Raw genomic sequence first — 26,601 nt, forward strand, 5'->3', positions numbered from 1 at the left:
GGCCCAATAGTGATAATTTGGGCCGGACCATAAACTCGATCTGGATTATATTAATTATGTATTAATTGTGCCATAATAATGTATTATGTTGTGGTTATTTCAATATAAAACTATTTAAAATATTTAAATTAAACTAATTTTTATATTATTCTGAATAATCAAAATGTGTATATTTTATCATTCTTGTCTCAAAATTAAACCCAACTAACATTTTGGTTTGATTTTCAAAAAGGTTGTTTTCAAAATGGCCCTAACATTTATTAGTTTTTTTTAAATGCTACCTGAGCTTTGATTAATATCAAAAATATCCTTCAATATTTCTAGTTACTTGTCAAAGTATTCCCTTTCGAAGGTTAAAGTATCTGTTGGTGCAGTTTGCACTAACGATCAAACTCAGATTTTGATGTATGACAAAGTGGTTAAAGTTATGTTGTTGTTTTTAATCTCTTTACTAAGTGTGTAGGGTCGAAAGACTTAGAACCAGACACCAGGCTGAAGTCTAGGGTGGTTGAGCCCTGGCAGGAAGTCCAGTTGGGTCCGCGGAGCCTGACAACTGGTCGAAGACCAAGTTGGTTGAGACTTGGCAGAAAGACCAGGGTGGTTGAGCCTTGGCAAGAAGTCCTGGTGGGTTAAGAAGTCAAGTAGAGTTGCACGAGGTAAGTGAGGTAAGTCACTGGAGGAGCGAACCAGTGAGGACGAGTCCAATTTTGGACTTTAGGCGCGGTCCAACTTAGACTCACTTTGGTGATCTAAGTTGAGTTCTGGTTAGATCCTGGTCTGGAGTGACAGGATCTAATTAATTCTAAATATTCTATATTTTAATATATTTTATCATTATACTAACTTTATTTTATATGGTTTATTTATGGATAAAATTAATTTTGCATGTGAAACAAAATTAATCTTTATTATTATTTATTTTGTTAATATGAAATTTTATTATTTCTATCTATAATAAATATTTAAAGAGAATAAAATAAATATTATTTAAATTATCTTTTAAATCTAGATAAGATAAACTGCAATGCGTGGATCAAGTTTTGCATTTTTTTTTAAAACATTTGCAGATTTGGATAAACTCAATAGTTTCTATATAAAGCCTTGGTCAGTACATGAATCACAGAACTTCGATCAACGTCATTCTTCTGCAGCAGCCCGAGCTTTGACACGACTACGTCGAACTTCTGTCGGAAGATCACCCCCAACATCCAAGCTCATCGAGAATCTTCTATTGTTGGGTAACGAAAATATTGTTTTTAATAGTTATTGTCTTCACTCATTTAAAAATTAAAAGTGTGGGGTTGTCACACTTTTTCTTATTGTATTCGCCTACTCTACCAGAGTTTTTTTTTCTGGTAGAGAGACTTAGTGGATTGCCCACAGGAAAGGTCCAAGGGACCTGGGCCTTCGAGTAGGAGTCGTCGACGACTCCGAACGAAGTAAAAAAATTACTTGTGTCTTTCTTATTTATTTTCTCTTATCGCTTCGTGTTTATTTTTTCGCTGCACGCTTTTCAAAGCACAAGTTTCTAACTTTGATTTTTAAACAAACGATTTTTTAAAAAGCACGTGATTCACCCCCCCTCTCACGTGCACTCGATCCTACAGTATCTTTGTCTATCCTTGTCAAATTACCACCTAAAGTATTTATTTATTACTGACAATGACATGTGATTAAAATTGAGGGCCCTTTGATATTAATTAGAATATTTAAAAAGTAATAAAATTTGAAATTTAGGGATAAAAGGGTTACATGTCATCATTTATAAAAATTTTAAAAAATATATTTAAATTTGTTACTAAAATGTGACTTAAATTTTTTCCTTTTTCTAGTGCCCTATTTACTCGTCCATGAAGGATTATGTGTATTGTAGTTGGAGCAACTTTTATTTTGCATCCAAAAATGAATAAGAAAAACACACAATGGATTAAAAATAATAAATTGGATAGCATGATTCTCCCCGCCTAAGGTAAGGTGTTCTAGACGAAAATGTTTGAAAATAATAAGCTGGATCAATTTTCGTTAGTTATCTCATTCATCTTCCAATTAATTTTGAAAATAGATAGTCTTTCCTTCTAATTCACTTATTAAATAAATTCAAAATATAACTTATACATATTCAATTCAAAGTCAACCTTTATTTGTCTCTATTAAAATTTAAATTTTAATACCAACATTGTCATGTATTTATTTCACTCGCAAGGTCATCACTTAGTAGAATTGTCACAGTAAATAACGGTCGAATTATGATAAAATCGTATGATTATACCCTCAACGTATGACCTTTTGCCACAGAAAAGAACTCACACTCTAACTCTACACTTTCAACCGTTAATGATCTAACTTAGATTCCTACCCCTATTAATTTCCAAAAGGCACCACTGCTCCCTTGCCTAAAGAGATCTAGCAACATCATTATGTATTCATATGTCGATTTTTGGGAAATAAAATTCTACTGGGTCATCGTCACCTTCTCTGCTAAATATAACCATATCTTATATTGATTTGTTGTGTCCTATTAAGTAGGACATAAAGACATTAAGATAACATAAAAAATATATTAATTAGTTATAATTTTAGAGGTTGAGAGTAATTATTTGTCCACATGGTTGATGGACCTAGATTAAAAATAATAATTTTGTATTTTTTTGCAAAAGGTGGAATCCGCCACCTTAGTAGTCCCACACGATCGGCCCCACGACTCTCTGTGAAATAATTTTGTATTCTAAAGTTAGGTGTGATAGAGTAGTGTACATCATTAAAAAAAAAAAAAGAAGAAGACCGTGATAGAAAGATATCTAGGCATGATCAAATAAGGATATCCTACCTTGATTTTGATTGTGCTATTCTTGGTGGATGCTTTCTTTATCTATTCGACGGTAAAGATCTATCAAAGAGAACAGTGAGACATGTAGGGGCGTTTGGTTTGATGTTTTTCTATTTTCATTTTTTGATTTTTTAGAAAATGTTGTATATTTTGTATTTTCTAATCTAATTTTTTAGTAAATGAAAAATTATTTTCTAAGAAAATAGAAAATAATAAAAAATTATTTTCTATTTAGGGAATGAAAACAGTGGAAAATAAGAAAACGCGGGGTGGAAAATAAAAAAACGCGGGGTGGATAAACTTTCAGTGTTCTAGTTAATATTTTTTTTTACTATTATGCATATTTTGTTATATCTCTTTTTTTATCCTATTTATTTAACATGCATTTATTTATCAAATAAATTATTAAAATTAGTGAATTTTCAAGATGGGATGATCCTGGATTTCTCTGGACCCAACTTTGTTATCGTCAATAATTTTGCTTTTGGTGCAGTGGCACGCTACATACCAGTTCACAGAGATGGAGTATGTGCTCATTCCATGCTTTCAAATTTTAATGCATTGTAGTTTTGCCACAAAAAACAGAGAACATGAATACTTGTTATTAATTGAGTGCATTATAATGTATAAGATAGGGTATATTTTTCGCCTCAGCATCATCAGATGTATATATTTTAATCATGTGCAATGCATGAACTATTTCTGGTAGGGTTGACTTTGGATCAATTTAGAGTTAAAAAATATTTTAATATAAAAAATTATTAGAAGGACTACAAATTCTTTGATTGACTTTGATTCCACCACCTTTTTTTCCCCTTAGATTCCTTGGAAATTTGATCAAATTTGTTTGTCCATTACAATCAAAATCAATCATTTTCAATCACAAAAAACATTATATTATTCAATATTCAACTTAATGTGTTTTTTCCATTTTGACAAAATGTTGAAATTATTGCCAAAATAATGGACCATTATTCATCATCATCCATTTCTACCCAACTATTCAAAAGATGATTTTAAATATCATTTTGACTTATTACTTTTCTTTAAGAATCTAGAAAATGGGCTACTATTCGAAAAGATTGAAAAAAATGATGGTCATAGTAGTCGACTTGTGACTAAAAGCACAAAGTTAGGTTGAAAATTATATAGATTAGGGTTAGAATTTGTGAGCCATCGATGTTCTTAGTTGGACTACTTGCTTAAGTCTTTAAAATGGTGACGTTAGCCATTGATGAAGGTGAAGGCAAAAATGTATAAAATATAGTTATAGTTGTTAGTTATATAGTTGTCCTTATTTCAAATTTTTTAGGGCAAAAGTAACAAAATGAAGAGCATTATGTTGATTTTTTATCAAAAGGATATCATATTCTTTTATAAATTAACATAATTATTCTATAGTATTATTTTAATTATTATTCTATCTCCTGTCTAAATGGAACGAGTTGTAGTAATTAAGAAATTATAGCTACTATGTAGTTGTATCAACTATGATTTCGTAACTATTACAACTAAATTGCTACACAGTCGTAGTAGCTATAGAATACTATGGTTCGTTCTGTAGCTGCTATATAGTTGTAGTAACTATAGTTTCATAGCTGATATAATATAATTTTTTTAAAAGATTAAAATTATTTGAAGCCTTCAAAAAAGATTTAAATAATATTTTTTGAGTTTGAAATCAGGTCGTAATTATGAGTTTCACCCCATAACTAATTGTAGATCTCTAAACGAGTTTTGATTTGATATATTATGTATTTTATGATTCAACCTGAGTCGAAAGTTATAATATCTTAAAGTTTAAGATTTAAGTTTCACGTGTAGCAGTTACAATTTTGTAGACGCTACAACTGTATAACAGTTATAGTTTCGTAATTACTACATAGTTGTAGTAGTTATGAAACAATTATAGTTTTGTAGTTACTACAACATAAATGTTAAATCATAAATTTTGAGAGACCATAACTTTTGACACGGATTGAATCACGCGATGCATAATATATCAAATTGAAGTTTGCTAAGAGATCTACAACTAATTATTGATGGAATTCATAACAACCAGATTTCAAACCCAAAAAATATCATTTAAAATATTTTTAAAGTCTCCGAATAATTTATCTTAAAAAATTTATATTGTAACAGCTATGATTTCGTAGTTGCTATAACTGTATAATTGTTACAGTTTCGTAGCTGCTATAATGTAACTATACATCGGTGGTTTGAACTGTCAATTCAACTTATTTAATGAAGCTACTCATTCTTCACAATATCTCTCAATTATTATATTTAATTTAAAAAAATATAAATTAAATGAACTTAAATTTATATGTTAATTAGTCTACTATTGATGATTATTTTTTCATATTTATTAATTATACCTATTATGTTTTAAATTTATGTGTGTTGATTAAAAAGTTTAAAAAATCAAAGTAAATCAATTAAAATTATTATTTTTTAAATTTATTATCACATCCTAATATAATAAAATAATAAGATATATAAATTTTATAAAATTAATAAAATAAAATTTACATATTTATAAATGATGCACTAATATATTAGAATTAATATATCAATTATTACAAGATTTATTTCAATATAAAAAATATTAAATTATTTTTATATAAAATAATAATAATACTAATGTATATTTATTTCACACTAATGAAATATATATAATAGTATTTATGAAAATTTAAAAGTATTTAATAATATAACTGAATAGCTCTTTTGTATTTATTATCCTAACTCTCATTTAGTCATGATCAATTTTTATAATATAGTTTTAATTTTAAATGAATATATTACAAATAAATTTAGTTACATTTATTTTAATTTTAATTTCAAATTAGATATTTTATCTAAAATATTATTTATGTATTATATTATGATATTTTAATTCTATTTAAAGATATAAAATATTAGTAATAATTTAAAAGATTTTAATTTAAAATATACATAAAATATTAAGTAGTGAAAGTAATTTAAAATATATAAAAATATAATTTTTATTAAAAGAATGGATAAAATATTTACTAGGATCCCCAAATTTTAAATAGAATTTTGAAAATTATTTTATATTTTTTTTATTTTAGTAAAATAGATAGTGAATCAGATTCTATAATTCAACCATAGTAATAGTAGAAGACATAAAGTTTTTCTATCTTCTCTATCATAACAAAAAAAATTTTAAATTGTTGAGTGTCAATCATTGTTGTAGAATAGTTATTTATTTTTAGAGATAATATATTGTATGAAAAATGGTCTACTTTTGATGATTAAAAAAACTATAAAAAGAATATAAGAAATTAATTTTCAAATGACAAGATAGAAAATTTTAATACCGAAGGAACTAATATTATGGAAACAGAAAATGAAAAAGTGAGTAAAAATGTCACTTTCTAAGATACCTTAAGGAGTACGTAAATAACTTAAATAAATATAAACACTTATATATATATTTATTATTTTTATAAAATAAAAATTTTTTAAATAAAAAATAATAACTTTGAATGAATCATGAATCGAACAATAACCGATGATTCCGAACCGTAAACTAGAATCACCAATTAGAAAGTTAAGATTAAAAATTGATATTCTTGAAACAGTTGAACTGTCAGCGAACTATCAATTTTGAATTGTCGGATTCTGAATCATAATTGGATCTGACCAAGAGTGTATAAACAGTGAGGTTTTTGACAAATGACGATACCAAGGGCAAGTGTACAAGTGGCCAAATTTTTTATAACCGACCCTAATGAAAACCACAAGTGTGCAAGTGACAAAATTTTCAAGCAAAAGAGGATCTAGCAGTAAGGTTTTCAATGAGCAACCATACAAAGGAGGATTAAGAACACTGACAATGTTGATCAGACACTATCGAAAGGCGCATATCATAGGGGAAGCACAAGTATCACATGTAGAAGAAACTACACTTTCATAGTTCAGTATAAAGATATCAATGTTCTCTCCGTAGTGATCAATTGTAGTTTCTCAATTTACCTCTTCACAGATGGTCGTGAAGTCGATCGTGTGGGGCCATTAAAATGACAGAGTCTACTTTCTATTGAAGTATAAAGATATCATACACAATATACCCACAAATTGAAATAATATACTTGAGTATCAAAATACGACTAGAAGACATGTGATAAATCAAGCTTTAACAACCACATCAATCAAAATTGAAAGCTCTCACATGAATTCATAGGCGTCACAAGAAAAAGAACCACCAGTTTAGAAGAGCAGTCAAGTAAAAGCCATGCCATTTTTCAAACACGTGAAAAGAGGATGACTTTGAGATCCAATAGAAAAGAAAAGAAAAAAAGTTAGGTCAGAAATTTCACATGGAAGAGGGGGGGTCACCATCTACTCAAGCTCCATCCCTATTTGTGCTAATCACTTTTGATGTGCAAAATACATTTCTCACTAGTCTCATGTTTTATTATTTTAATCCAATTTGACCACTTTTTTGTTGCTTTATTAGGGTTCTTCCAACCTTTACTTTTTCTCCATGTTTTGTTAACTTAATCAAGTCTACCACCTTGTATTGCTGTATTAGGGTTCTTGCAAGTTCTTCCAACCTTTTCTTTTTAGTATTTATTGTAGTGAGACATAGGATTTCAATCATAAAAACATTCTCTACAATACAAGATAAAGAACTACGCACAATAAATCCTTCTCTAAGACCTCGCATAGACAAAAATTTCATACACCAAACTGTCCTTTGTTTATTGTAAAGAGACAAGTAGGATTGACTGAGTAGAGGAAAACATTGAGACCTATTTTGAAGAGTGCACTAAGTTATGATAGTGTTAATCACAATTTTAGATGTAGAAACTATTCTTTTCTTTATGTAATACTTCATCTATGCCTATCTAAAAGTCAACAACTACAAACATCATAGTATATCGATGAGGAGTATCGTTTATATCCACTCGCTTATCGTTTGCCTCCTCACCTTCTTGTTCTTATTAACAACCATGTTAGCTTGCTTCGCAAACGAACAGAAACCAAAAAACTGGAGCATCTTATATACACACAAACTTTGTACAATTTTTTTTCACCTAACAACACAATTCTCTATCAATGCTGATGAAGTTTTTGACACACAATGGCAAGAATATTAATGAGATTTTGATTCAGTTACAAGAATAACAAACCATAAATCATATGATCCATCACTTGAATGTTTGATAGCCTTCATAGAAAAATAAATAAATAAATCATCAAGAAAAACATACAAAACAACTTGAAATACATTCTAAAAACTAATCATATGTTTTAATGACAAGTATGAGAAGTTGATCCCAAATATTTGAATAAAACATCCAAATTCAGGCATCATCTACATTTTGAACTACAGAAAGATTTGAACCAAATCTTTTGAAGTATCACTCGGAAAGTTGGATGCTTACCCTCTACTTTGAGCAGCATAAAGCGGAAATCTTCATCCGGAGAAGCGAACGAATGATACTGAAAATAATGCGCAAGAACATACTTAGTGTGATTTAAAAAGAAGAGTTGTTTCTTATCGTTAGGTAAAGTTCGAGCTAGATGTTTTTCGGAATACATTAGAATCATTCGGTTTCTTGTCACTTAGATCCAGGTTTGTGCAGGAAAATAAAATAACATTAAGCTAAGGCATATCATATTTTCCATAGTTTCACTGGAATTATCTTGTGATAACTAGACATTAGCAATCACTGAAGAGTAGGAATGTGATATCAAACTTACCGACCAAAACAACACTCAACAAGAACAAGAAAGTTATCCATAGATAACGGATAAAATGCATTTGCTGTCGAGATCCACCTATATGTCTGCGGAGTGTGCCAACATTACCAGCAAGATGTTGAGAATGAGTTAGTCTAGTCTCTTGGTTACTATTGCTCAAGCAATTTCGGTTTCCATTAATTGCCTGAACAAACACATCAGAAACACAGAATCAGTTAAAGACTTTGCCAATCCAAAATAGAATAGTCACTAAAATTAAAATCCTACAAAGATAACAACCCTAACTGCTCCCTAAATCATCAAAGAAGATTGGAGTGCAGCATAACAAGAAGATACAAATTTGTGATTTACCTGACTGAATCAAGTTATTCCCTTTAGGTCGAGGCAATAAGATAATCTATGCATTCGACGAAGATGGCCATCATCATCATTCTTAGCTTTCCAGATATTGTTCATTAGCTGTTTCCACTTATGTAGATACAACATTGTGTAGAGCAACATGTTGACCAGATTTATATCTAAGCCTCTCTGATCTAGCTTCAACTGACCCTTTTTCTATATCATCGTCGTCAACGGCAACTTTACAAGCACCGATACCCGGGGAACCTAACAACCCCTTTTGGCCACAAGACCGCTCTAACTCAGAAGCCGTTGCATAATTTTCCCGTTCATAAGGTTCTTCTGCCTCAGCTTCAATCACATATTGCTTGTCCTTGTTTAACATAGCAGAACCTGGACTACTGCTACCATCAACATGGTTTGCTTGGTGTCGATCTCGGGGCACCCCAGAAAGAAAATCAGCAAGATCTTCTCGTTCTTCCTCATTCAATTGAACCCAACGCAGTGGCTGCTTCCCTTCTTCAATCAGTGAATCATTCAGCCCTTTCTCCACTTGCAAAATTTGATTCCCAATAGCAGAAACAAATTGCCTGTGCCTAGTGATTGCATTGCCCTCGGAAGAAAAGCTTCCATGGCTTAATTCGACAGCCTTCTCAAACTCCTCAAGCTGCACCACACCGAAAACACTATTTACGAAATTGATTGAAATAAACAGCTGAAGGCAAGTTTCGTCATCAAATCATCATAAATTTATCTACAGAGAGACATAGCAAACAGTATCGAATTACTAGGGAAGAAGCCAACCTGCCATTTAGCAGTTCCAAGGGCAGTTTGAAGCTCCCTAAGCAGTTCATCTGAAGCTTCTAAATCGAACCCATCCCTGCAGTTTCTCATCCACATTCTATAGAATGATTCCATCCTGAAAAAAGTACATAGGATGATAAATAGAAGAAAAACCAACAAATTAGGAGACGGATTGACAATCAGTAAACCCTAACATGCCCGATGAGGTTACATACGTATCGGCCGATTCCTGGACCTCCTCCGCGGCGGTAAAAAACACGTCTTTCTGCCACTGATCGAAGCTTCCGCCCGCAGCCATGAGGAAGGGTTAACGAACAGCTCCAACACCTCGCTTAATAATCTCCTTCCGTAGCCTAAAAACAAGGACGGCACAGATCGGAGATTCCACTAACAACGGCAAGAACATCCGCAAGATGAAACCTTTGGTATCTCGGTAAGCAGCAATGATCAGAAGAACAAGCAAACAACCAGAGAAACAAAGCAATCCGCGGATTCTATGCGGTTCCTCGCCGCGTAGAGAGAGGGAGAGGAAGGAAGAGGAGTTGGGTTACTAATTGGCGGAATGAGATCTCTAATTTCTTCCCCTGCGCCGCAACAAAAAAAACCGCAAGATGAAAACTTTGGTTCCTCAGCAAGCAGCAAAGAAACGCAGCAATCCGCGGATTCTCCGCGCTTCCTCGCGGCGTAGAGAGAGGGGAAGAGGAGTTGGGATGCGATTTCGCGGGATGAGAGCTCTAACTCTTCCGCTGCGCCGCCGCAAGGAAGAAGGCGGATCAACACGGCGTCTGCGGTTGGAATCGACTGCGGAATGGGCGTCTGCGTGTTCTCTTTTACAGAAAGGTACGTAATGTTGTTTACTCAAAAACATCTTCCTTACGTAAAAGATCAGTGGGTCCGGGGTTGAAGTCGGATGATGCATTGATGTCTACGGGAGACCCACGGTTAAGCTTTGTGTAAGAATTATAGGGGACACATTTTCAGGCCTCCAAATTGCTGTTATATGAAATGGAATACTACGTTGGACGATTAAAAATAATTTTTATATAAATAAATCAAATTAATTAAAAATAAGAAATAAATTTATAAATCCCTAACTACCTAATTTTCTTATAATATTTAAAAATTTTAATTAATTTAATTTTTTTATATTATTAATTGATGTTTTATTGATTTAATTTATTTAATTTTTACCTAATTTTATTGATTTAAAAATTTTAATTTGATTTGATTTTAATAAAATTTTCACCCCTATCTCAGTTGGCTCTAACAATTTTCACCCTGATCAATTTCCTTCTAAATATTATTATTTATAATAATTATTATAAAAATTTATTAGAATTTTTAAACATATTATTATTTCGCTACATAATATAATTCATCGGCTCGGTTTAGAATTTAAGGTTTAGAGTGTTGTCCGTCTGTGTTTGTAGGAGTTACAAGGAGTCGAAACCCTTGAAATGATTTCTCCAATGATGAACGGCGATGGAAGTGATGATCACTTTGTCCGAGTGGATGCAGGAATCAGTTGTTGGGAATTTCATTTTGGTGCTGAGCAGCATTAGTACCGCTGACACTCCTTTGCTCCGCATGGTCTTCTCTCCGTTTTCAATTGTTAGATTTAGCGATCAATATCTTATTTGGTTGTTAAATTAATTGTCGAATATTCATTCGATTGCTAATTTAGTGATCAGATTTATTATTCAATTGTTAACTTTAGCGATCGAATGAGAGGTTCGTTGTTAAAGTTAACAATCAAATATATATTCAATCGCTAATTTAGTAATAAAAAATTTTGCCATTGAAAATTACGATCGCTAAATCGATCGTTAATTAGTGTTATTCTTGTGGTGGCACACGGACAAACCGACAACTGTAAACTCTAAATATATATTTAAACCGGATGATGAATTACATTACATAGTGAAACAATATAATATGTTTTAAAAATTTTAATAAATTTTTATAATAATCATTTTAATTAATAATAATATTTAAAAGGAGTTAATTGACCGATCTAGTTTAACAAACTGTATGGTTTATTTTACTCGATCTGGTTTAGCTTGGATTCATTTAGAATCAAATTTCACGTGAAACAAACGTCAAAATCAATTAGGTCGTCCAATAATGGATTTTTATCGAACTCTACTAATTAACTATGATCAATTAATCAAAGTCTAACTCAAACGAATTCAAATCAAATATAACTAGGAATTGAGATAGAGCATACATCTAATAATTTGATCAAATGGGAAGGATTACACATCAACAATGAAGAATTTGATAGATTAAAAGAAGCTTACACTGCAATCCAGGGCATCCCCTGACTCTTCTCAATCAGATCTGATCTGATCTATTCAAGGCTCGATAGTGATGATAAGAGTGTTGATGATGATCGTCCCCGGAATATAGCTGAGTTGGTTACGATGGAACAGATTTGTAGAAGAGGATAACAGTTCAAATATTGACGAAGCTGAATAATATCCTCCTCCGTCGTGACTAATTATAGTTTCTCGATTTACCTCTTTATAGATGATCGTGAAGTTGGAATCTGATAAACAAGGGGAATCCCCTTAAACTTCTTAGATGGACGATGCTGATGGGAAAAGGCCGGTGATGAATTGTGCAAGAACATAATCGGATCTTGGTGATGGAATTGGATGAAGATCGTAAATGATTGAGAAAGAAAAAAACCTTAAACCTTGGTAGTTGACGGTGGTGGCCGGTTGAGCACTCTCAATTCAATCCCAGCCTTTGATTTCCTTTGATCTTAGACCTACGCCAACGGCTATGATTATTTCAGATCTGAATGTGCGAATGAGATGGTTGGATTTGGATGAATGGTTAGGATCAGACCGATCTGAATGAAGGGTCTAGGGTCAGTCAGATCTCAATCAACAGCTAAGAATTCTCTAAATCTTGATCTAGGGCTGAGATCAATTCAAATCTTAATCCAAGGCTTCAAATCTTTATCAACGGTAGTCATCTACTCTTCCTTGAGTTGGATGGATCAGATATTTAACGGATGGTTTAGATCGCTCTTGATGTTAGATGAATGGTTCAGATTACTCCATCTCCTTATTTAAACCCATATTTTAAAAAATCTTAAAACCCTCCCCCAACCTGCGATCCTAAACCTAACCGCCCGCTGCCCTCCCTCTGCCGTCGCCTCTCCCTCTCGTCGCCGCCCCGAGGGAACCCCCATCCCGTCCCCATCTCATCGCCGCCGTCCCCATCTCGTCGGCTCCCCGTCCCGAGGTTACGCGTCTCCGCCCGAGGTTGGGTTTTCTCGCCGTCGCCGTCGCCCTCCCTTTCAGTCGGCGACACGCCGTGGAGACGCTGTCGTTTGCCGTCATCCGGGCAGAGCTCTCACTTCTGCCCATCAACTACAAGCGCCAAGCTTTGAGGTTGATTTGACACTATTAAATTTCATTCTTTTGATATATAACCAGACATCCATATAGATTCATATCTAATTGAAATGTGCAGGTTCTAGCAGCCTAGTATTTCCTTCTCTCCCACTTGCTATCAAGTGGCTCAGGGAAAGTCCTCAACAAAGCATATCAATCCGAATTGAGGTATGGTGTTAACACTGCTCTAGGCAAAAGCTAGCCTTTCATAATTGTCCTTGTAGTGTCTAAAATCCACAAACCACAAGTTCATTCAGTTAATCTCAGTTCTACCTTCGGAAATACTTGAAGCTACATGAAGATTATACACCGTGCATAGAAGTGCCTGCTTGTATAGGACTACACATCTTTGTTTTTCAGAATATGAATATATTTGTTTTAAGAATTTGACGAGTTTAGGTAAGCCAATTCAGCACACATAAAAAGAAAAAAAAGAACAACCAGCTTTCTTCAAATGCCATCAACATCTTCAATACTTTAGCTGATTGTATATTATGCTTTTCTAGAATCTTTTGAATTTGTTTTAATCGCGGAAATTTGCCATGTTGGCGAGAAATTTTAAGTCATGTACAGTCGCTCAAATTTAATCGTGCAGAATATCAATTATATATATATATATATATAGAGAACAGCTATCCTGAGCGACGGGTTCTTACGCACCCCGTGCGCACTCCTCCGACGTTCGCGCGCTTCCGCCGCCCGTTCATCGCCGTCCGACCACCGCTGGCCGCCGGCCGCCGGACCGGATCCGTTGGAACCGCAACTCGACGGCGCACATCCCAGCATCGAATTTCGGCCGGATTGGGCCGAAATCCGGCCGGAATTCCGGCCGAAACACGGCAGCAGGGGCTGGCGCCGCTGTCGCCCGGAATCCGGCCGGATTCCGGCCGAATCGCGGCCGGACTCCGGCCACCTCCGGACCGCCTGTGAGTTGCGGTTCCAACGGGCCCGGTCCGGTGGCCGGCGGTGGTCGGACGGCGATGAACGGGCGGCGGGAAGCGGCGAAGGTCCGAGGAGAAACACTGTGTAATCGGACGGCTCGGATCAGGCGATCGGACGGATCGGATGGAGTCGCTCACGGGGTGCGCAGGAAGTGGTGCTCAGGATAGCCCATCTATATATATATATATATATATATATATATATAAGAGCAATTGGATATATTCTATAGCACGTGTTGGGGTTAGGATTGCTTTAGCACCTTTTGTTGGTATCTGCACTATGCAATGATCACCTGTAGCATTAATTCCAATAAGAGAGATTTTCAAATCAATATGAAGTAATTCACTCGACAAAAGAAAAAGAAGAATCACACAAAGCAAAAAAATGAATATAAATGAATTGATATAAGAAGTTTTAGCTTTTTTTAAAAATGAACAGAATGTTGATATTAAAGAATGGATAAAAAATAACTGATATAAGAATTTTTATTTTTGTTTAGTAAACTGAATTCTATAAAATGTCATCTAGATAGGAATCACAAGTACAAAAAATCTGAATTCCATAGGTGCGAAAAAGTGTCTTTAAGATATGATAACCATTTTAAATATGAAGAAAGTCATAGCCATATCATGCAGAGAGATTGTCTGAATTGAAATCTCTTTTTTCTATTTTTTTATTCTCTTCATCTTGTTAAAAATGACCTTGTAGATGAGGTTTTTGATAATTCAGATATTTTAGTTTCGCCTTATTAATCGAGATAGACTCTTAATTCACCTATCGAGTAAATTTAGGGCACAGTTTATGTACATTTAGAGGTCGGCCTTTAGAATATTCGTTCCTACAGGGATTCGAACGTTGATTTTCATATTTATTCTCCTAAATATGTTACTACCGTATCACACTTAGACGTCTATCTTTGTGATTAATTGGGCAAAATTTAGATGTAAGCCAACTGATGAACCGATAAGGCGGTCACTGCTTGCATTGGGTTGCTTTGTGCTTTAGTGGTCCACTTTAATTAGTAGAATTCAATAAAAGCCCATTATTTGATTGCTCAATTGATTTTTGACGTTTGTTTCACGTGTTTCACATGAAATTTTGCCTCAAATCATGTTGGAATCCAAGCTGAACCAGACCGATTAAAGTGAACTGTACAGTTTGTTAAACTAGATTGGCCGGTTAACTCCTTCTAAATATTTAATATTTAAAATAATCATTATAAAAATTTATTATAATTTTTAAAACATATTATTGTTATGCTACATAATGTTATTCATCATCCTACTTTTGTAAGATCTCTCCAATGGCAATGGAAGTGGTGATCGCGTCATCTGCAGTGGATGCGGGAATCGGTTGTTGGGAACTCCGTTCTGGCGCCGAGCGGCATCAGTACCGCTCATGCTCCTCCGCTCCGCATGGTCTTCTCTCCGTTTCTGGTCGCTTCTCATTTCTAGCTGCCTCGCAACTTCGAGATGCACCCTCTGCAACTTCTGCCCCTATATTCTTTTGGTCCTGGGATAAGGTAAGTAGTAATGGGAAACTCTTATCTTATTCTGTATATTTCTTTGAGTTTCTGATCCAATATGTTCTCATTGTGTTTCAGCCACAAGTTGAAGTTAGAAGCTTTCCCGCTGAACCAATTGGGCCGCTTATTTCCAATGCGGAAGGCACTTACATTATTGGAGGAGGATCATCAGGAAGTATTTATCTGTGGGAGGTAACTACTCACTTTTCTAATATTGATTTCCTTTGCAAGTTTGATTTTTGCCCTCCTCTTTGAAAAATCACTTTGCATACAATACTTAGGCTTGATTATTTTGATACTATTAATGCATGACTACTAAGTTTGTTTCATTCTTTCATCTTGATTTCTCTCAAGATGATGGTCATTTTATCTGTCCATGGCGTTGCTTTCCTTGTGTTTTTGTGCAGGTTTTTACAGGGAAATTGCTCAAGAAGTGGCATGCTCACTACCGCTCTGTTAACTGTCTCACTCTATCGAAGGACGACGAGCCCTTGCTAATATCAGGGTCTGAGGATGGCTCTGTCAAAGTTTGGTCTCTTATAATGTATGCAATTTCTAGTTAGTTTCGTTGTCTTTCTCCTTTATTTATTTATATTATAAAATGCTAATTTTTTGTCATGCTTCATTCATAGGTTGTTTGATGATATTGCAATGGCTTCTGCTGGCAATCATTATATATATAGCTTCCCTGAGCATTCTCTGGGTGTCACTGATATTGTTTCGGGGCTTGGGTTAAGCAACTCCATTATCATCTCATCTTCAAAGGATCGTACATGCAAGGTTCATTTGTTTTTTAGATTATGGTTATTTTTATAGAAATAATCAGTTGTGAGCGATTTTAATTGACACAATTTAATAATTTTGTGTGTCGCTGATATTAATTGTGTGCCAATTAATTTGATCCAGTTGAATTGATATTTATTACTTTTGATTGAGATCAAGGCTATCTAATTCTACTTCTATATGATGCTAAATTTCCTTCTTGTTGTTACTTGTTATGTCTTTGTGGAGTATAGTGCTAAACCTAGTGGAAGTTATATGTAGCAAAAGAGATTGCATGTGTTTTTTTTTGGTATTTGGATATAGTTATTCCATTATCTGACCTGTACTTCTAGTGCACCCAGAGTAGTTTGACTAAACATATTACAGTTTATTTGTGTTGAAATTTAACTTAATTTATTTGCAAGCCAGATATGTCATTCATAATTCTTTAGGTGTTTTGACCAAAGATTTAGTTTACTCCTTTTGTGTACGACCATGCATAACTAAGTAGCTATAAGCTGCTAGAACAACAAATTATTATGAAGTTTTTTAATCAATTGTAGATTGTTCATATGTCTGATACTTTTGTTCCAGGTATGGAGTTTGTCGAAGGGTGAACTATTGAGGAACATCACATTTCCTTCAGTAATTGATGCTGTTGCAATGGATCCTGGGGAGCATGTCTTTTATGCTGGTGGAAGAGATGGCAAAATATATATTGCGGCTCTAACTGCTGAAGGCAACCCCAATAGCTCTTATGGGGTGTTCATCCTTGATACCTTATATGATCACAGGTCTCAATGTTGTTAGTTTTGATTAGCATGTCTCTTTTATGTATTGTTGTGTCAACATCGATGTCATGCCCATCATCATCTAGAGGTGAACTCTAGATATTGCCTTTAATGTCCAATTGGGATCCTATGTAGGATCAGGATTGTTTAAGTTAGTTTGGGTCATAAGATTGTAAGATTATAAGGTCTAGACTGCAATCTTGACAACCATGATTGTTGGTGACAATCTGGCTGGTTTTCTCCTAAGGTAGTTAATCTTTCTGAATTCCTATTCTATTTAATATTTAATTTAAGTTGGTCTTCCTGTTCCAGCAAAGCGATAACAAGCTTAGCCTTAAGCAAGGATGGAGTCACCCTTGTGTCTGGATCTGAAGATGGCTCTGTGCTAGTTTTGAACACAACAACTAAGTGTGTTACTCGTGTGTTTAAACATGGGAAAGGTACACAGACATTTATTTCAGTACTAAATATAACTTTTGGACCTCTTGTTTTTCAATGAACCTTTTAATTAGGGAAAAAATTTACCATCCTTTTTTGGAAGAATAACTAATTACCAGTTCAGTTTTATTAAAAAATCCTAGCGGTCACTATTACATATTATGAAGCATAATATATATCCTTTACATGCCATTCAGGTCCTATTACTAATTTGGTTATAGCTAGACAGTCGCCGTTATGTAGCTCTGCATCGGCGAATAAGCCTCCTCCATTGAGCAAGTACACAGATTCTGCAGACGGAGAAGTTAAAACCACGGCTGTCACTATGGTTGAATCTCCCTCGCATGGTCATCAAAATTCTAGATTTCTCAGTACAGATATGATGGGAAAGCTAATTCAAGAGCTCCAGGTTTGTTATTTATATATAGCATGTACATCCATCGTCCCTCTTCCATCATTGGAAACACAACCTTAATGAATTTATTTGCTATGGATGCATTCTTAATTGTTCGGTGTATCTTCTTTTCTTTTCTCAATCTGAACCTTGAGTATCTTGCTGTAAACTGAGTCGTATAACTTTTCTCTAGTTTCTCATAGAAGAATTGTTATGCTGCAAGAATTAATATTATTAATTTTTATGTTTAGGGTATTCTGAACATTTATTAGTGATGTGCCTTTCTTAGTGCTCCATGTAGTCGACCCCAAATAACTGAGGCAAATGCGATTTGGTCATAATGTATTTCAGACACTTACTGCACGGTTGGTTCTGTAGCAAAATATTCATGTGAGGTTCCGCCATAACTTGTTAAACAAATAAAAGAAGTTATTTGGAGAATTTATCGCCAGGATAACAATGGTCTCTCAGTAAGAATTTTGTTCTACATGAATGGATAGTTCGACCTAATGACCTAGATTAGATGAAATGCCACATTCTATGACTACAAAATTACTAATCTTTGATGTCTAATTCTTGTATTTCCCCTTCAATTCAGAAGCAAAATACTTCGAGTGCTGCAGAGATGGAACTGGAGAAACTTAGACTTCAATATGAAAGATCGAGACATCTAGTCATGCAATGGAAGAAACGATACGAGGACATACAATCTGTCTATGTGAGTGAGCTGTTGGGTGGAAAAGAAATGAGTGGTAGCTAGCAAAGGGGTATCCTATCTTCTTCTTTCATTTTTTGTTTAAAATAGTTAGAAATAGTTCATGATTCACGTACATTTTCTTATATTGAGTTTTATATATGGTATTTATCTCGTAACATAGATTTTTCATAATGACTACATTTTATAATGCTCTGATTCTGGTGTTCTTTGATATTGAATGCTACTTTTGGATATGATGCGGGTTCTTGCTCTCAATGCAAGAGAGTTTATGCATCTCATAGTCACTCAATTGCCAGTAGCAAGGAAGCATAGACCTTAATGATTTTTGGCTCAACATTTATCAAACAGGAGCAAGTACATCGAGAATTTACTCGACGGAGGCTCAACTCTGATGCTCAAGTCTGGTCCATGTAGAATTTGCGAGATATGAAGTAATGTCGACTCATGCTTAAATTGGCCTTCTATGCTAAGAATCTGTATGATATGAAGTGCTTGGGTTTGGTCTTGATGCTCCAATGGACATCCTAAGGTACTAATTTGCAAGACATGAAGCTTGAGCTTGAAACTTAAATTAGTGTCCTAAGTGAAGAATTTGCGATACATGAAAGTGTGTAAGTTCGAGTTTGATGTTTAAATCAGCTTCCTAAGGGAAGAGTTCTCAAGAGAAGAATTTGTGGATGCGACTTGTATAAGTGACGAATGCTCAAGTCCACCAAAACTTGGGATACTAACTTTGAGGTTATGTATCATAGAAAGGCTCGATAATAATGCTGAGTTTTGTGAGATGTGGTGGAGTCTAAGAACGAATAAGAATTCAAAAGTAAATAAAAAAATATATACACTTTGATATTTCTATCCCACAATGTTAGATGTCACATTCACGTTTTCTTTTGTCAGATGCGAGCAACGGAATTGGAAATTTGGATTATCCAAAAAGAATAAATTTGTAGTACTTTAGTAAAATTTTGATGTGTAATTAAATAAATTTAAAATTAAGTCAGACTTATGGGCGGCGAGTTTGAGCGGTAGGTGCGCGCCTGCTGACGTGGATGCGACAGCTCAGTTCTCTTCGCGTGCGTGGCAACGAGGCGCGGCAGAAATTCGAAACCCCGAAACCCAAAATTAGTTTAATCAAAATCGCGCCTAGGTTTTCCTCCGTAGCTCTCGTCGCGTGCCCTAAACCTCGACGTCGAACCTCCTCTCGCCTCCGACCCTCTTCTTCTTCGACCGCCGGCCGTCGCGTGCCCTAAACCTCGACGCCGAACCTCCTCTCGCCTCCGACCCTCTTCTTCCTCGACCGCCGGCTGTCGCGTGCCCTAAACCTCGACGTCGAACCTCCTCTCGCCTCCGACCCTCTCTTCTTCCTCGACCGTCGGCCGTCGCGTGCCCTAAACCTCGACGCCGAACCTCCTCTCGCCTCCGACCCTCTTCTTCCTCGACCGCCGCCGAAGACCCGCGCCGACCCTCTTCTTCCTCGTCTGGTCCACTCCGCCATCGCCGTTCTTTGGCCCCGATCTCTGCGAGGCTACGAGTCTGGGCTCGCAGAAGCGTCCGTGAGCGCCGACCCTCTCTGCTCGCCGATCCTTTCTGCCAACTGGACCATCCAGGTATAAATCAGATCTATTGTTTCAGTGCCCTTAGGTTCGGTGGGGTTGGATAAGGCGGTAAGGGGAGAGTTCAGTTCATGGCACGCAAACGGATAGTTGTGAATGACAAATGGCACGCGCTCAAACTCTCCAGAAGCAGAAGGGAAAGAAAACCACCTTGAAGCAACTGGCGGAGGAAAGAGTTGAGTTGAATCAGTTCCAGTTGGGTTGGCTACGCTCCTTTGAATTAGCCTAAGCTTTAATATACGTTCATGGCATATGAGTTTAGGAGCAGGGGTCTTAGAACTTGAACTATTTATTTTTCCATGAAAGACAGTGTTTTTAAGTCGATCATTTCCCCTAATATTTTTTTTCTTTGATATCTCTGATGATGTTCATGATCTCAATATTAACTAGTTTCTTAGATCTGGGTTTGCTTGTGTTAGCATTGTCCTATTCTCCTTTCGGGCTTGCACATCAACTTATCATCATCTTTTTCCCCTTTTTCTAGGAAATCTATGGAGTATGAGAATGGGTGAAGTTTGTGTAATTTCTTGCCTCATTTATCATGTACTTTTGTTTTCGTTAAGCGTTGTTTAATTCTTGCTAGTTTTATGCGCTCTAGAATGATGTTGGTGAATTTAGAGTATCCATTGATGTTCATGCTATCCTTATTCAACCATGGTTGTAAATACATTGTAGTAATATGTTTACACACTTTATCTGACCCAGGTTGCAAAGTTAGTGGAGGATCAACTTAGCATTTAATCTTGCTCTCTATAAGTTTTGAAAGATTTTTTGTAGTAATATTCTACAGCATTTCCTGAACGGTACAATGGAGCATGCTCATTTCCTTTTCTTTATAGAAATATGATACAATGTAATTTATACTTCTATTTATGTTGCTAACCTTATTCATGTTTTTCCTCATTAATCTCATTCATAAGTGTTGTCACAGGTTCCAAACGAACTCGTGATTTTAATTTTAAGAATGGTAAGTCATTTCATTTTAATTTTGACTTAATATCTTGGTTATATAATAATTTGAATGTATTTTTTGATTTAGGAAAAAACATATGTTGTTTTTGTTGGACGTCAACCGGGGGTATATGACACTTGGCTAGAAGTATCTAACCAAGTTAATGGCTTTAAGGGCGCCATACACCAGTCTTTTAAGAGTAGAGAGGAGGCAGAAAAAGCGTTTCAACTAAATGCCAATAAAATTTCTACCCCTACTTCTGTTATATCCACTGAGAGCCAAGTTTCTAATACAGCTTCAGTATCAAGTTCGTCTTCAAAGAGAAAACTGTTGCAATCAGAAAAATTATCTAAGATGAAAGAAGTTTTGGAAGAAATAAAACAACAATTAGAGGCTCTCCAATTTAGTGATGATGAAGATTAGAGCAAATAGTTTGTGTATGCAAATTAGAGCAAATAGTTTGTTTTATCCTGTATTAGCGTGTCAGATATTGTATCCTGTGTGTTAATGTTTGTGGATTATGGACTGGTTTAATGTTTTGTTTCAAGTTCTTAGTTTTCCTAATGTTTGTGGATTATGGACTGGTTAAACATTGATGAATGGAAATGATAGATTAATTAAATGCTGTGTGTTGATATGATATGAACCAATCGGATGTGGAGGTTGTTGGAGTATTAGGTGTTGCTTTTGAGGAGCTCCTTATGCTTTTGAGTATTAGGTGTTCCTTTATTTTTGTCTCAAATTTTCTTATCAAAGTTTTTTTCCGTCCATTCATTATTATCAGTGTGTTTTTGGATCCTCTGCACATTTGTTGTTAAAAAGATTCTTTCTTTGCTTTGTTCTTCCTGGGCGGTGGTTTGACCATCTTCGCACGTACATGCATCTGCAAACAGACAAGTATGCTGCTCCATCTCCTCAGATGCAGCTCGAACTGGTGAAGGATAACTGCAGGGATCGGAGAAGAGAGGTGTATTTCATTCCAACAACAATTTGTCCCAATTTGCAGTTGCATTTAGAAATGATTCAAAGAATGGATATTAAATGAACAATTCTGTACTACACTGTGTTGAACAATTAAAACTTAGTGCATCTGGTGGCATTCAGAAACTTCGCAAAATACTATAAATGGGAAGGCTCCAACAATTCTCAGTCATGAATAAATTTAACAAGAGAGCTCTTAAAACATGCATTCATAATTCAAATTAGTGTTGAAATATTCCTAAACCAACTTCAGTAGAGTAACATCAAATCTGATGAAAGATAAGTCTTTACAGTGAATGAAATATTCATTCGATAACTTTAAACTAAATACTTTTTCCTTCAATTGAGAAACAAAATATGCTTTTGACAAAGACTTCAATTTCAAACACCAGCACCGAGTTTGGACGAATCCCCCAATCGCAAAACCACTTGGAAACCATATGCTCAGGCATCTGTTACAATGAAAGAGCACAAACATCAGCTAGAATAAATAGATGAATAGCAAACATTGAAACATAGTTGTTATCCACAAATTACATTTTTTTCAGGAAAGCAAATTAAACTAGTGAAATTAGTTAAAACACAGAAAAAAAAGATGCTTCCTCAAAACATTATTTCCACAAGCACAGTAGAATAAAAAATGTAAATGCAAGCTTTGAAAACAAAGTAAGCAACTAATATAAGGCAGATACTTGCCATCAAAAGTAACAACCACTCGATCTTTTCCATCAACACCCTTTACTTTGTAACATAGAAATCTATAACCGACATACTGAAATGTAAAACCAACCATTATAGGAAAACAGAGGAGAAAATATGAAGTAAAACCATGGGAAAGGAATAAGCAGACATGAAACTGAGATCACATAAGAAGTGAAATTCAATTCATATTTCCATAAAAAAGTATAAATTATATAAATGATCAAGCACAATGCACTCCATCTAAAATAAGGACAAGGAAAAGAATAAGGACAAGGAACCTGCAGCATTGCAATAAAATAAGGACAAGGAAAAGAATAATTCCAGGAGCAAATCATCAAACAAACAGCATCAGTTCTAATCATCAAACAAATCATCAAACTCACATTGTTTTTTTCTTTTGTTTTTTTTCCTGAACTTACCTATTGCCATCATCTATCTTCTAGTAATGCCATAGTATGAAAATGACAGCACTGAATAGAAAAGCTTTTATGAACTGAACCTACAACACCTAAACCATGGGAAAAAAATAGAAAAAAAACTTGATTCAAATGCCACTTCACAACATAGCAACATACTGAACTGCAATGGAACATACTGAAAATCATCATTAATTCTGAGGCATGTTGTTAGAACCTGCAAAATAAAGGCAATTATTAACTTCAATTTCTCAATTAATCAACGACTTTAATTTTCTAAATTGAGACTTGTATATTACCAAATCTAGAAATCAAATCTTCTTCGTTTGTGTTGTCGTCGCTGTTATCATCATCATCTATAGTTGATCTGGTAATAACAACATCATTATATTTACAAAATTTATTTAAAATTATTATGTAAATAAATTTAGCATACAAATATAGAAATAATTGGCACATACCTTTGCTGCAAAATCGGGCAATTACGCTTATCATGAGACACCCCCCGATGGCCACATCCATGACATAACCTGGATTTTGAGGTTGCCTTCTCCTTTGACGATTTCAATCTTTTTCCACATCCTTTTGTTCTTACTAAAGAAGGATCAATAATACCAAGGGTGTCATCCATGGAATTCTTTCTTTGACTACCAATGTTGCATGTTTTACTAATGTTCATGTCTTGAATTTTGCTGTGGATACAATTGAATTGTTCCTCCAAAAAAGATGTCCCCTCATCAGTCAAAGATGCATCTTCAATTAATAATGAAGCTTTATAGGATAACCTTGAAAGCCTTGACATCAAAAACTTTTTTGGATCATTGATGGAAAGTTGATCTTCCCCCAAAACATAATTTGCTCCAACCTTTGCATCTCGTGTCCATCGTTTGAGTATATACTGTTCAGGTAAATGAAAGACTTGGGTGACGCGAAAAAAGGCTAACATATGCCTGCATGGAATGCCCTCAAACTCAAATTTTCTACAGCTACAAGATATGTAGTCCTTTTGTTTGTCATGAGTGAGTAATCTTGATTTGGAAGAAGAACAACTTTGAAATTTCATCACATTATAAATCACTAAATCTTCTCCTATAGATGCTTGTTGCACATAATAACTATGGCTCTCACTAATTTCATTTTGAAATTCCAACCATTTCTTTTTTGTATACACCTTAACCATTTGAATTTCCATTGGCCAATTTGTCTTAGTCCTGGGATGCTCATTAATATCAACATGATCAGCAACTAATTCATTGTGTCTTATATGTCTCACTGCCCTATTGAAACGGATAATAAAATCAATCAATGAATTCTTATTTGATATGTACCTCTTAAAAAATGCATGTGAGCTTTCAGATCTCTGACTGCTTGACATTCCAGCACAAAATACATGGCTAAAATAGGCTGGCACCCACTTTTGTCGCAATTCATACATCAATGACAACCAATCATTATTCTGTAAGTTAGCACATTTGACAACATCTTCCCATGACTTCTCAAATTCATCAGGCGTTGTAGAATTTGCAATGACATTCTTTAGGCTTTGATAGTAATCACGAAAAATCAAAGGAGGTAATTTATCTGAAAATTTATTCAATATGTGCCACAAGCAATATCGATGCACCGTATTAGGGAAAACTTGTGCAATAGCTTTTGTCATAGCAAGATCTTGGTCGGTAATGATCACATTTGGTGCTCCTTTAGGCATGACTTCTATGAACTTGTTAAACAACCAAATAAAGGAATCACTTTTTTCATCACTTATAAAACCGCAACCAAAAAGAATTGTCTGATGATGATGATTAACTCCTACAAATGGTGCAAAAATCAAGCCATATTTATTGGTGTTATATGTCGTATCAAATACAACTACATCACCAAATACAATGTTAGCCGTCCTTGATACATGATCAGCCCAAAAACATCTACTAAATCTGTTATTTGAATCAGTCTCATAATCAAAGAAAAACATTGAATTTTTTTCCTTCTCAACTGCAAAAAAACTCAATCAATGTTTCAGCATCAATACCCTTTAGTTCATCTCTTTGTTGTTGGTCAAAGTTTCTAAGATCTTTTTCTGTACAACCTACCCGCTCGGGCCCCCCACACTCTATCTCAAAAATACGCATTTGTTGACAAGTTGGCACATTGGCCTCAGAAAATTGTTGAGTCAATGCTTTCTTTGCTGATGAAATATGACGATGTGAGCGAAGCAAATGTACTTTTGAAGGAGTCGAGAGTGTATGATTATGACTCTCCATGATGTTACTGATAACCCAATTAGGTCCAGTTTGTTCTTTTACTAATGAAATATGTGACTTACAACCAATTCTAGTATCACTGCGGGCTCTTTCCGTAGATTGTTGATCCCTCATTTTATCTGTTTGACCTTGTTTAAAACAAACAAATTTCTTCCATACAACTTCATTTGTAATCTTATTTTTTTTGTTATTGCTCATCCTTGCACTAAAACCAGTTTCTCTTGCATATTGGTTATAAAACATAAATGCTTCATCTAGAGATGAGAATTCCATACCAACTTTGGGCTTCCGATCATCTGCAACTTGTGGAATATAAATCTGATCATGACTGTAATTTCCTTCCATTGTCGAGGATTAGGGGGACTCTGAGCAGGTTGATATATGCCTATTTATGTTGTAAAACACAGATTAATATAAGACAAAAACAAAAAAATCACATATAATTTACTGGTATTACTAATGAAACTAATCCTAACCAGATAGAATCCATAAGATGCCAACATACTAATGAAACAAAGAATACCACACTGTTTAATACAAACTGAACCAATAGGCTATAATTCGTACATTCCCAATTCCTTGATTGTAAAATCTATTTGTGACTAAAAAAATAAGAAACTATTAGAACTATTAGAGCAAGTCATAATGCCAAGGGTTAATACTTTGATGGATGCAGTAAACAATGAATTGAACAACACACATGTACAATTCGATGTGCAATCTGATGTAGTTAACAGCATGTATCTCTTCACTTACTTCACTATTTACATGTACAGATCAGAAAAAAAACTCAATGTAGGAAAAATAGGATGCTAGTAGAGAGGCAACATACACGAACGGACTAGCAGGGGAGCAGCGCAAGATTCGGGAGTAGCAGGGGAGCAGCGCAAGGACCGTAGTTCTGTTAGGGACCTTTGGCGAGCAGAGAGGGTCGGGACCTTCGGCTCGCGAGTAGCAGGGCAAGTGGGAGAGAAAACCCAAAATACTTCGGCA

At 34.9% G+C, this 26,601-nt stretch overlaps 2 protein-coding genes and 1 pseudogene across 3 annotated transcripts; 1 reads left to right on the plus strand and 2 right to left on the minus strand.

The window, feature by feature from the left end:
- Nucleotides 1–8,067: 8,067 nt before the first annotated feature.
- LOC141816616 (syntaxin-61-like) lies at nt 8,068–10,491 on the minus strand (annotated as a pseudogene).
- Nucleotides 10,492–12,839: 2,348 nt separating this feature from the next.
- Nucleotides 12,840–19,419, plus strand: LOC141816612 (protein ROOT INITIATION DEFECTIVE 3-like). Of its 2 annotated transcripts, XM_074704364.1 has the most exons (11): nt 12,840–13,110; nt 13,193–13,281; nt 15,350–15,577; nt 15,659–15,772; nt 15,988–16,124; nt 16,213–16,360; nt 16,937–17,136; nt 17,446–17,573; nt 17,769–17,980; nt 18,564–18,732; nt 19,032–19,419. In XM_074704364.1, the coding sequence occupies exons 3-10, from the start codon at nt 15,359–15,361 to the stop codon at nt 18,723–18,725; spliced, it is 1,320 nt and encodes a 439-aa protein (XP_074560465.1). In that variant the 5' UTR covers nt 12,840–13,110; nt 13,193–13,281; nt 15,350–15,358; the 3' UTR covers nt 18,726–18,732; nt 19,032–19,419. The 2 variants fall into 2 exon arrangements, with proteins under 2 accessions (XP_074560465.1, XP_074560464.1); XM_074704363.1 differs by lacking the exon at nt 19,032–19,419 and having other exon boundaries at nt 18,564–18,851.
- Nucleotides 19,420–23,538: 4,119 nt separating this feature from the next.
- Nucleotides 23,539–25,055, minus strand: LOC141816610 (protein FAR-RED IMPAIRED RESPONSE 1-like). The gene is made up of 3 exons (XM_074704361.1): nt 23,809–25,055; nt 23,647–23,714; nt 23,539–23,564 (listed from the first exon to the last, which is right to left on the minus strand). Exons 1-3 carry the CDS (start codon nt 25,053–25,055, stop codon nt 23,539–23,541), a joined length of 1,341 nt encoding a protein of 446 aa, XP_074560462.1.
- Between the last annotated feature and the right edge of the window lie 1,546 nt (nt 25,056–26,601).

Source organism: Curcuma longa, unplaced genomic scaffold, assembly GCF_044706935.1.
Source record: "Curcuma longa cultivar G26 ecotype Majalengka, Jawa Barat unplaced genomic scaffold, ITB_CL_G26_1.1 contig_17397, whole genome shotgun sequence".
Taxonomy (NCBI): Eukaryota; Viridiplantae; Streptophyta; class Magnoliopsida; order Zingiberales; family Zingiberaceae; genus Curcuma; species Curcuma longa.

Excerpts from the sequence above, each read along its gene's own strand:
- LOC141816612 (XM_074704364.1), top strand. The coding sequence starts at position 15,359 with ATGGCAATGGAAGTGGTGATCGCGTCATCTGCAGTGGATGCGGGAATC. Across the intron at positions 15,773-15,987 it reads GAAGTATTTATCTGTGGGAG|GTTTTTACAGGGAAATTGCT; the intron begins GTAACTACTCAC and ends GTTTTTGTGCAG. Across the intron at positions 17,981-18,563 it reads AGCTAATTCAAGAGCTCCAG|AAGCAAAATACTTCGAGTGC; the intron begins GTTTGTTATTTA and ends CCTTCAATTCAG.
- LOC141816610 (XM_074704361.1), bottom strand. The coding sequence starts at position 25,055 with ATGCCTAAAGGAGCACCAAATGTGATCATTACCGACCAAGATCTTGCT. Across the intron at positions 23,715-23,808 it reads TGCCCGATTTTGCAGCAAAG|ATCAACTATAGATGATGATG; the intron begins GTATGTGCCAAT and ends TGTTATTACCAG. Across the intron at positions 23,565-23,646 it reads AGATTTGATTTCTAGATTTG|GTTCTAACAACATGCCTCAG; the intron begins GTAATATACAAG and ends TTTATTTTGCAG.